Below are 12459 nucleotides of genomic sequence, written 5' to 3'. Positions count from 1 at the left end.
ACCATTTCTGTTTTGTTTCCCCCATGGACAAATCCACTTTATTCTACTTGTTGGCAGCTTCAGAATTTGATCTCCAAACTTCCTTACACTCTTTTGCTCAAAAAATGTTTGAGTTTTGCTATATATTAGGGCTGTCGATTAATCGCACTGTTAAACAATAGAATACCAATTGAAAATTATTAAATGTTTTTGGATGTTTTTCTACATTTTTCAAATATTTTGATTTCTATTACAACACAGAGTATAAAGTGTACAGTGCTCACTTTATATTATTTTTTATTAAAAATATTTGCACTGTAAAAATGATAAACCCAAAATAAATAATATTTTTCAATTCACCTCATACAAGTACTGTAGTGCAATCTCTTTATTGTGAAAGTATAACTTACAAATGTAGATTTTTGTTTTGTTTTGTTACATAACTGCACTCAAAAACAAAACAATGTAAAACTTTAGAGCCTACAAATCCATTCAGTCCTACTTCTTGTTCAGCCAATGGCTAAGACAAACAAGTTTGTTTACATTTACGGGCGTCACCTGAAAGTGAAAACAGGTGTTCTCATGGCACTTTTGTAGCCGGTGTTGCAAGGTATTTACGTGCCAGATATGCTAAACATTTGTATGCGCCTTCATCCTTCAGCCACCATTCCAGAAGACTTGCTTCCATGCTGATGATAAAAAAAAAATAGTGCGTTAATTAAAGTTGTGGCTGAATTCCTTGGGGGAGAATTGTATGTTCCCTGCTCTGTTTTACCCACTGTGACGGGTTGGGTCACAGAAACCCTCTTGGGAACTGCCACCTGATGTGCTAAGACTATTACTACTCGCCTTCCCTGCCAGCTCGGAGCCCCAGCACCCTGTCCTGCTGAGCCAGACACTCCCATCTGCTCCAACACAGACCCAGGGTCTGAATTACTTGCCCCAAAGCTGCAGGTTTACCTGAAAGCAGCTAACAGAAGTGTTCCTGTCTTTAACACTCAGATGCCCAACTCCCAATGGGGTCTAAACCCAAATAAATCCGTTTTACCCTGTATAAAACTTATACAGGTTAAACTCATAAATTGTTCACATTCTATAACACTGATAGAGAGATATGCATAGTTGTTTGCTCCCCCAGGTATTAATACATACTCTGAGTTAATTAATAAGTAAAAAGTGATTTTATTAAATACAGAAAGTAGGATTTAAGTGATTCCAAGTAGTAACAGACAGAACAAAGTCAGTCACCAAGCAAAATAAAATAAAATGCGCAAATCTATGTCTAGTCAAACGTAATATAGATAATCTCACCCTCAGAGATGCTTCAGTAAGTTTTTTCCTCAGATTGGACACCTTCCAGGCCTGGGCACAATTCTTTCCCCTAGTACAGCTCTTGTTCCAACTCAGGTGGTAGCTAGGGGATTCTTCATGATGGCTCCTCTCCTCCCTTTGTTCTGTTCCACCCCTTTATATATCTTTTGCATAAGGCGGGAATCCTTTGCCCCTCTCTGGGTTTCCACCCCCTCCTTCTCAATGGAAAGGCACCAGGTTAGAGATGTATTCCAGTTCAGGTGACATGATCACATGTCCCTGCAAGACTTCATTGCCCACTTGCCAGCACACACATATACAGGAAGACTTACAGGTAAAACACACCCATCTTCAGACAGTTGTCCTGGTTAATGGGAGTCATCAAGATTCCAAACCACCATTAATGGCCCACACTTTGCATAATTACAATAGGCCCTCAGAGTTATATTTCATATTTCTAGTTTCATATACAAGAGTGGTACATTTATACAAATAGGATGATCACACTGAGTAGATTATAAGCTTTGTAATAATACCTTACAAGAGACCTTTTGCATGAAGAATATTCCAGTTACATTATATTCACTCATTAGCATATTTTTATAAAATTATATAGACTGCATCACACCTACAATCTGCCATATATTTCATGTTATAGCAGTCTCAGATGATGACCCAGCATATGTTGTTTGATTTGCAAACACTGTCACTGCAGATTTGACAAAATGCAAAGAAGGTACCAATGTGAGATTTCTAAAAATAGCTACAGCACTTGACCCAAGGTTTAAGAATCTGAAGGGCCGTCCAAAATCTGAGAGGAATGAGGTGTGGAGCATGCTTTTAGAAGTCTTAAAAGAGCCAACCCTCCAATGCGGAACCTATAGAACCTGAACCACAAAAAAAAAAAAAATCAACCTTCTGCTGGTGGCATCTGACTCATGATGAAAATGAACATGCATCGGTCCACTCTGCTTTTGGATTGTTATTGAGCAGAACCTGTCATCAACATAGATGCATATCCTCTGGAATGGTGGTTGAAGCATGAAGGGACATATGAATCTTAACGCATCTGGCACGTAAATATCTTGCAATGCCAGTTACAACAGTGCCAGGCGAATGCCTCTTCTCACTTTCAGGTGACGTTGTAATGGGTTCGGTCACTGATGTGCTGAAATTACCTCTGAGCCCGTTTTCCCTGATGGCTTTGGACTCCAGAACCCTGCCTTGTGGAGCCAGACACTCCAATCTGCTGCAACACAGACCCAGGTCTGAACCACACCCCCAAATCTGCAGGCTTTAACTGAAAACCACTCAGCAGGTTACCTATCTCCAGCTCCCAATGGGATCCAAACCCGAAATAAATCCGTTTTACTCTGTATAAAGCTTATACAGGGTAAACTCATAAGTTGTCTGCCCTCTATAACACTGATGGAGAGAGGTTTTCTCCCCCAGGTATTAATCACTTATTCTGGGTATAATAATAAACAAAAGTGATTTTATTAAGTATAAAAAGTAGGATTTAAGTGGTTTCAAGTAATAACAGATGGAACAAAGTAAGTTACCAAGCAAAATAAAACAAAACATGCAAGTCTAAGCCTAATACACCTCTACCCTGATATAAAGCGGTCCTCGGGAGCCAAAAAATCTCACCGTGTTATAGGTGAGGCCGTGTTATATCAGGGTAGGGAGAGGGAACTGCTCCCTGCCCCTGGTCACCTCCACTCTGCCTCTGCCTCCTCCCTGAGCGCGCTGCCGCCGCTCTGCCTCTCCCTCCCTTAGAGGTTTCAGACTGATGTCTTAGTGATGTCTGGTTCCATAATATACAACAGGTTTCCCCTGTTCTGAGTTCCCAATGACAGAGAAGCCCTCCAAAACTAAAGGAAACCCAGTTTAGTTATTATTGAGTTGTCAGACTTAATCTAAGGCTTTATCTACAGTGGAAACTGAAGGACAAAACTTTTGTCATTCATTTTTGTGAAAAACACACAGACACACACATCCTCGAATGACAAACTGACGAAAAGCGCCAGTGTGAACAGCACTTTAACAGGAGCGCTCTCCTGCCGACAAAGCTACTGCCACGCATTGGGGGTGGAAGTTTTTTGTCAGCAGAAGAGCTCTCTCCTGCCGACAAACAGCAGCTATGCTGTGCGCCTTTTAGTGGCACAGCTGTAGCAGCACAACCGTGTCGCTAAAAGGTGTGTAGTGTAGACAAAGCCTCACAAAAATCTAGCTAAGGGACATTGGAAAAGGAGGCAAGCTTACGATACTACTTGTTACCAGACAAAAGTTGTTAGACTTGGTATACAAGTGTCATTATTAGATCAGCTTTGTTTATCTAACTACTGTGCTTGATGCCAAAATTTTATTTTTTAATTGAGCATTAGTGTGAATTGATATGTATTGTGACTGTTTCTACAAACTTTATTCTATTCCTCTTAAGGTAAGTAACAGTCTTTAGAAACTTTCTAATAGCTCCTATTCCATAGAGAATAAGACCAAATCTCTCAGCCTTTTTCCTTGAAATGGATCCAATCATAGTTCTTTTAGAGTATGTTGCATCCTCTCCAAAACACACTTGATCAATTGCATGGTGAACAGCTAGATACAATACTCCAAAGATAGATCTGTCATATAGTTAGAGTATGGTCTTTCCATGTTTTGTATTTTACTGTGCTAATTACAACCAACAGTCAAGTAGTTATTTTCACAGGATTTTGAGATACACATTCATAATAGCAGCAAAGAGTCCTGTGGCACCTTATAGACTAACAGACGTATTGGAGCATGAGCTTTCATGGGTGAATACCCACTTCGTCAGACGTATTCACCCATGAAAGCTTATACTCCAATACGTCTATTGGTCTTTAAGGTGCCACAGGACTCTGCTGCTTTTACAGATCCAGACTAACACGGCTATCCCTTTGATACTTGACATTCATAATACTTTCACTTTGCAATCTGAGTATTTCAAGTTGAAGCTGATATCTTTTGTTTATGTATTTTAGGTTCAACAGAATAGTCCTTCTCCTACTGCATTAGCTTTTGGGGACCACCCTGTTACACAGCCAAAACAGTTATCATTTAAAATCACTCAGGTAAACACTTTTGTGTAGACACTTCCTATGTCATTTTTAGAATACATGAAAACATTGATCAGTGACCATTTATTTTCATGGCTGATAACTGGTTCAAGACCAGTATTTAGAAAATTTACAGGTTCTGCAAGCATTTGTAGTGGTCTGCAAAAACATTTCTGTCCTTGATAAATTATGAGCTGCTAGTCATTCTGATTACCATTTTGCGCTCAAATTACTTCCAGCATAGCACTTCATGAACCATTAGAGTTAGATGAATGCTTTGTACCTTTTGCTCAAGATTCAGGCTGTCATTTGATCTTAAAGTGTTGGTTTCTAGCTCTATCGGTATTTAAGATAGCAACCACTGTGACAATGAGATAGGGTCAGATACAACATGCCATTTCAGAACTAAAAGTCGAAGTTCTTTGTCAATTAAAATGGCAATCCTTTTTACGCTCTGTAGCATGCTTATTGCTGAACTGCTGTTTCGTTTGGCATGTCCAGCCCAGTCCTCTGACCCTCTGTCTTTCTCAGTTGGTCAGTTTAAAATTTCCTTACTTAGAGGGATACCACTTCAGACCAAATAGAGACAATTTAACACAGTATTATTAGTAGACTTTTTCATTCAAGCCATGTTGTGTTCATCCCTTACTGGAAAAGAAAATTAATTGCTCTTTAATGGATTGGCTTTCAATTAATGAAGAATTTTATCAGTTAAAGTGGCTCATCCAAACTCTTTACTCAGCCCAGCCCGTTAATGGACAAAGACAATTATAATAATTTAAAATGATTAACAATATTGATACAAAAATGAGGAAAATCATGTGTTACATCTGCCAAAGAATGGAATTAAATATTTGAAAATGTTTTTGTTTAGACTGATCTCACAATGCTGAAATTAGCTGCACTGGAAAGTAATAAAAATCAAGACTTGGAAAAGAAAGAAGGTCGTATAGATGATTTGCTCAGGGTAAGTGTAAAAGACTGAATAAAAGATGTCTATTTAAAATATCAGTTAGTGATGGTATATAGAAAATATCTGTACTATAATATGAAGTTATAAAGCTGAAAATATTTTAAACTTTCAATATAAATATATGACAGAAAACACCAGATTTGCGAAGATTAAAATATTCTCTAAAATCTGCATAAATACTTTTTCTGAAAAGCAGCATATACTATGCAATAACTAAGTGCATGAATCTCATTTTTTTCTGCTTCAGCATTTAAAAGAAATAAGTCTTTGGCACATCTAACTTATTAAATATGGTTATAGACTTCTTCAACCTCCAGACAAGGATGATATTGTATATGGCAGTGTGTTAGTTTAATTTCTTTGGCTTTTTACAAATCTTGATATATTTTGACAGATTTCTTGTTTTAATTGTAAAGTAAAGCATTCCTCAGTAGGACAACTTCTTATTACCTACGTTTTCAAGCTTACCATGACAGAAGTACAAAATGGGTACAAAATAACTGCCTATAACGAGAAAAAAATGAAGTACTTTGGAAAGTTCCTGTACTAGAGTAAGGGAGTTGGGGTGGTTATACTCCAGAAGTAGTAGGGATGCAGAGGTAACTATATCAACCTCTAGACAAACAGGATGTGACAAAAAGCAGACAACAGTGTGCAGATAGAACAAATAGAAGCCTTTAAAGGAGATGAGTAAAAGGGATTGTAATAACTTCACAAATTGTATATATCTTATCTAATATATGTTCATAAAATCTTGTATGTTTCTGTCTTTACCTGCTAAACTGTATAGAAGTAATAAAGATAACATTGCAAAAATTCCATTATGTTATAGCTAGAACAACATAACTCCAGTCTTCCTAGGTCATAATATGAATATAAACAGCATGCTTTAAACTTTTCACTCCCTTCCACTCCTCAGATATTTTGAATTTGTCAGTGTGAAATTTTATTTTACTGTGGGTTATGAAAGAGATTACTGTATTTCCATTTGACTCCTGAAATCCCTTGTGTGAAGAGGAACTGGAGCTAGAATTGAGCTTCCAATTTAATATTGGAAGGGTGGAAAAGTACTAGTACTAATGTACTAGATAAGATATATTTATTTACATATTTTATCTGATAAAATGCCTCTGACACTTAAATATTAAGATACAATTTAAATCTATGTAATGGTAGGTAGCATTCTAGTATGCAGCTTAAATGATGATGGATCTAAAGGTTCTTTTGGGGAGGGGAAAAAAGTAAGGCCATCTCTATACAGATCTGATGAGGCTGATATACTGAGAATAGGGTTGTTTTGTTTATATATTACTATATATGTAGGCATTCTGCTTTAGTGCATGTCACTGAAGCTATAAATTTGTATTGATAATAGTTATGGTTTTGATTTGTAGTATTTTCCATAAAATAACATTGATGTGAAATATAATAGACTTTTTTTCATATTGTTCTTAGGCTAACTGTGATCTTAGAAGACAAATAGATGAACAACAAAAGCTACTTGAAAAATATAAAGAAAGGTTAAACAAATGCATTTCAATGAGCAAGAAACTTCTGATTGAAAAGGTAAGGTGGTACACTATTTTTTTCTGTGTGTGTGGTGGAAAGCACTATAGATAGTTACCTTTGGAGTGCCATTATTAAACCCTCCACCCCATTTTCACTTGCTCGTAACTTTCTGTTTGGGCTGAAACTTTCTAAGTTTTTGGTCTCCGTCCAGAACTAATTAATTTTAAATTTGAGAAAAATCCCTTCAGCCATTTTTGAAATATGGAAGAGTGGAAAAAATGCATTTTTGAACTTAAACATTTTTTTGCTCACTAATAATTCAGTCACTGCTTAGCATAAAAGATATGACCTTAGCATATGGCTTTTCCTCTGGATGGTGTTCAGCCTTTTTTCTGAACTTTGGGCAAACTGTTTTAAAATAAATTTACAGGTGATTGAAAAACCACTTCTGAACATGCTAACTGGGGACATTCTTTTTGTGAAAAGCACGTTAGAGAGCTAGGAGAATTTCCACTGTAAATCAGTCCACTGCTGCCTTCTGTCTGTAGCTTAATATTAAGAGCAGCAAAAGCAGATACTTACCCCTCTGCCATCCCTTTCACCTAAATGAGATATGAGCTTCAAATTTAATGCCAACATTCTTAAACACTAGCAATACTGCTTTTCTTAAAAACAACCCCAAAAAGTCAAGGAAAATGAATACAAAAATTAGTTTAATGCAATGATTACAAGACAAGTCAGGACATTAAGAAAAGAAACTAAATTTGTGCATACATTCTGCTGCAAGAGACTGCGGAAGCATTCCCACAATGGAGGGTCACCTTGAATATCTATGCTGTCACCATTGCTAGCCCCAGAACCAGGGTATGCTGGGAACAGGATGTAGCAGGCCTGTTGTTCATCATACTGGGGAAGCGTGGGCTACTTTGGAGTGTAGAGCAGTGGTTCTCAAAGCCAGGCCGCCACTTGTTCAGGGAAAGCCCCTGGCGGGCCAGACCGGTTTGTTTACCTGCCGCGTCCACAGGTTCGGCCGATCGCGGCTCCCACTGGCCGCGGTGCGCCGCTCCAGGCCAGTGGGGGCTGCGGGAAGCGGCACGGCCGAGGGATGTGCTGGCTACCCTTCCCGCAGCCTCCATTGGCCTGGAGTGGTGAACCGCGGCCAGTGGGAGCCGCGATCGGCCGAACCTGTGGACGCAGCAGGTAAACAAACCAGCCCAGCCCGCCAGGGGCTTTCCCTGAACAAGCGGTAGACCGGCTTTCAGAACCACTGGTGTAGAGCATCCCATAGGCAGCTCTTGTGCTGGCGACACACCAGCCTGCTGAGCAGCCTTGAATTGTGACAGTGTAAAGGTAGCTCAAATTCCCCCTGCCTTCTTCCCTCATTCTTTCAATTCCATGGCACATTTGCAAGTAAAGTCAAGCTTGGGTTTTTTGGCTCATGTATTATTATGAATAATAGCTAAATTCTTACTGCAGAATTTTTAACCATTCTGATAATGTATAATCCAGAAAAAATAACATGTATGGGTTTTGCAGTGTTAATTGGAATATGAGTAGTTGAAACTTATTTCCATCCATCATTCTTTTATCTACTACTCAAAAAAAGACATTAGAGGGAGGGGCTGTGTGTTTGCTAACTTTTAAACACTTTAGAAAAACTGGTAATATTTTGATTTTCTTAGAGCACACAAGAAAAGCTGGCAAGCAGAGAGAAGAGTATGCAAGACAGACTACGCCTCGGGCATTTTACAACAGTTCGACATGGTGCTTCATTTACTGAACAGTGGACAGATGGCTTTGCATTTCAAAATCTTGTGAAGTTAGTCAATGTTATGTTTTTAAAATTCTCAGTAATTGTCAGTTCCCTCCAGTGGATTTTTTTATTACTAAGAGCTTCTAGGATTGGAGCTGCTTTTCATGTGTAGTATTTCACTTTACTTTTTGAAGTTTCAGAATACAGTACAGAACTCCCTTAATCAACTGACAGAATGTAGAATGCTAAATCCTGTTGTTTTTTGAAAGAAGATGATTGGGCCTCACTTGATTTTAACAAGCCTTAGAACAAGTGTGAATTTACTAACTGAGCAGCATTTCATTAATCATCACAATTGATAGAAAAAGTTGTAAACCTAGATCAGTGATTCTCAAACTGTGGTCCACCGACTACTGGTGGTCAGTGGAACAGTTGATGGTCTGTGGAGGGCTTGCTGGTCACATGGTGCTGGCTCCACATCCTTCATTATAGCAGCTTCTACAGACATCCAGGCTCTTCATTGCAATGAAGGAGGAGCGAGGAGGAGCAGCAAACCTAGCAGCCTCCACTAGGGGCTGCTGCTAGCATAAGCGGATGGGGGAAAGGAGCCTGTAGCCGCCAGCAGGAAAAGAGCTGCCTCAACAAGGTACTTCAGCAGAGAATGGGGCAGAGAAGGAGCTTGGGGAGACGGGGCAGAGGGTGGAATGGGAGAAAGAAACTAATTCATGACTTCAGAGACGTGCTTTGGAAAGTAAACTGATTTGACCTTTACATTGTTAAGTATTAATGTATTCACTAGAAACTCTAGTTTTGCCAAGAAAGATGTGGGAATGCAAATGCGATTGTGATTGCATAGGGATTTGGTCTATGACACTCTTCAGAAATGGGTCCACATTAAATGTTTGAGAACCCCTGACCTAGTTAATATCTAATGATTTAGCTTTTGCAGTCTTCCTTATGTGTTTGTGCACACATACAATATTTGCTGTGTAACCCAACTGATTATTTATTTAGGAAGGTCAGCTCAGATAAAGTATCTGATTTGTAAAACAACCATATTAATATTCTGTATTGACATCTCTGACTTTTTCTTTTCTTTTTGGTGTTGGTTGTAAGCGATAATATCCACTTTGTCAGAATACCATTTGTTTCCAATGTGGAGAACACAGTATATATGTTACACTTTTGGAAACCTATTCCAAAAGAAAATTATACCAACACATTTCCAAAACTTTGTGAGAATACTCCTACCTAATAGGGAACATTCTGTTTCTTTTTAACATACTCTGAAATACTCTTATTCTTCATTTATGCAAAAATGATTACTGGCAGAAAAAGTACAACCTTTTCAATTACCATCCTCTTGCCAAATTGCAAATCTGTAGCATATTATCCAACAAAGAATACACCAAGAAACAAACATACAAAATAAAATAAAATCATGCAAATTCTTCTTCTGCCCCCCAAAATAAATATTCACATTTACAGTGCTTGTTAGTTAAGAACGTCGCATGAGTGTTTCATTTTTACCAAGAAGAGAGATTATGGTAATTCAGTGGATTAGAATGTATCATTGCCATTATTATAAGCCTGCTTTTTAAAATGTTGTTAGCTGTACAAATATTAATAGTTAATGCAATATTTTTGATTTTACAGGCAACAAGAATGGGTGAATCAACAAAGGGAAGATATCGAAAGGCAAAGAAAGCTCCTAGCCAAACGAAAACCTCCATCTACGAATAATTCTCAAACACCAGCTGCCAATTCGGAACCAAAACAGAGGAAAAATAAAGCTGTCAATGGGGCAGAAAATGATCCCTTTCTTAGACCCAGTTTACCACAGCTGTAAGTTTACCAATTCAATCAGTCATTTTCATAGTTTCCTAGATGTCCATTTTGTCTGCAGCGTAAGCATTGGCATAACCTCAGCAGTTGCGCCATATGCCAGCAAGTTAGGGACTTACTCTGTTCTCACTGATGGCTTGTCTAAATTGACAAAACTTGCACCAAAGTCTATGTAGCTGCAGTGTATCATTGCAATTTATCTTGGGTAAATTGCATCAGTCTGTTTTGCTCTGATGCAATGTGTCTATGGTTCTCTAATTAGACATGCCTAATTCTAGTATTCTACACTTGTAAATCCCCTGAAATCAGTGGAGTTAGCCTTATTCTCCTTTCAGTTAAACTGATGTAAAGAAGGCTTTTGGTGACCAATTCAGCTTCCACTGAAGAAGATAATAGTCTTTCAATTGGCTTTTAAAGGAGTTGGATGCAGCCCATAGTATCTGAAGGCCTGCATCTAAATTAATAACGCGCTTAAAAAAAAGTAAATGATCTCGCGTCTTCTAATTTAAATGCTTTAGTGCTGGTTTAATGGACACCATCAATTTAAAAATTACCCTTCTGTCTGAAAATATTTTACCTACTATTGTTAAGAGTAACTGTAAAGTTAAGTACAATGGAAAGAGATTGAAAAAAGGAAAAGTTTTTTTTTCCCTTCAATTTGTTTACGTTGCATTTGATTGCACTTCATCATATATACTGTATATTCATTATCACTATCTCCCTGTATAATCCATTTCTCCTCTTTTGTTTGAGTTTTCCATACAACAACAGGAGGGAAGCACATTTTTACAAATATGATAATGTGGTTATTAAACTACAAAAAGTTGGCCAATGCACTAGGAGCAGTACTTTTAATTTCTTTTAAACTCCTGTTTCCAAATTGCTAGATCCCAGCTTGATTGTGACCTTTAATCATCAGAAAAATCAATATTTTAAATATTTACAATGACAACAAAATGTTCAGCTTTTTCTGATTATCAAATCCAATATCCCCTTCACCACTGCATCATATGTTTCTGGCACATTTTGCACATGGTGGCAAAATAATTAAGAATAAAAGGGGTCTGCAACAGGATTTAGAACTGACATTAGACCTTTTAAGTTAATACTGATTGTGGTTTGTTTTTAAAAGTGACGCTTCTCAGAAAGTTTACTGTAGGAAGGCTGTTCAGAGGTGCTAATTTAAAACACACAACCCTTAAATTTTCATATATAACTTACCATTTAAGAAGTGCTTCTTTCTCATATAAGCTAGGCATGCTTCACTCTGCAGCTGTATTCTGAAGTTTTCTTTTTAAATAATGCTGGAACTAATATGGGCTCTTTTCTGGAATATCTGTTTTCAGGGGCACTAGCTCATTCTTCTTGCAGTTTGTGAATCCCTAACTCTTTGTTCCACTTAAGAAAAATGAATACATACATTGGGATTCTGTAAATCATGTGTTGTGTTTGTAGAGACTTTAGCATTCTTATTGTTTTTTAGATCTGCAGGACAGCTTTGTAGTAGCTTTTACTTTCTAACATACAAACAAAGCTTGTGACAATATAAATGTTCTATATATTAAAAGCCAAGCAATTGTTACTGTTACTCTTAGCCATTAATATACCTGACCAATATATTTGGCTAAGTCTTTAGTCTATATTCATGTTATATTTTGCTTCAGTTGCATGTTTCACAAGAGGCATTACATATTTAATTGTACCATGAATATCTCTTGTCCGATTTGTTCCAGATTCACAAATAGCTACTCCTGTCCTTCCTTCAAAATATTCTCAAAGTAATTATATTTAAAATTTTTAAATTCATATTTAATTTAGGTTTGATTAAGCTGTTACATGTAAATTGAATACAAATTGAGCATTGAAGTCTTCTTTTGACAACTGTATAGCCAATAAGTTGATTGCAATTTTTTTTTATATTTTAGTAATCGAATGGTAGTTTACACATATTAATCATTATTGAATCAAGACTAGCTGTGCATTTGTACATGTTAATTTGGTCCTGA

At 37.4% G+C, this 12459-nt stretch overlaps 1 protein-coding gene across 5 annotated transcripts in view; it reads left to right on the top strand.

Annotated features, from left to right (window-relative positions):
* The window catches only part of TLK1 (tousled like kinase 1), a 163477-nt gene that overhangs the window by 89008 nt on the left and 62010 nt on the right, over nt 1–12459 (top strand). For all 5 annotated transcript variants that reach the window (XR_010591303.1, XR_010591304.1, XM_065560762.1 and 2 more), the window contains exons 7-11: nt 4299–4388; nt 5248–5340; nt 6802–6912; nt 8538–8674; nt 10265–10453. Coding sequence is in view for 3 of the 5 variants with exons in the window: in XM_065560762.1 (XP_065416834.1) it covers nt 4299–4388; nt 5248–5340; nt 6802–6912; nt 8538–8674; nt 10265–10453 (620 nt within the window). In the remaining 2 variants the exon portion in view is untranslated. The remainder of the gene's footprint in view (nt 1–4298; nt 4389–5247; nt 5341–6801; nt 6913–8537; nt 8675–10264; nt 10454–12459) is intronic.

The sequence above is a fragment of the Chrysemys picta genome, chromosome 11, assembly GCF_011386835.1.
Source record: "Chrysemys picta bellii isolate R12L10 chromosome 11, ASM1138683v2, whole genome shotgun sequence".
Classification (NCBI taxonomy): Eukaryota; Metazoa; Chordata; order Testudines; family Emydidae; genus Chrysemys; species Chrysemys picta.
This window is presented reverse-complemented; position numbering and strand designations above follow the sequence as displayed.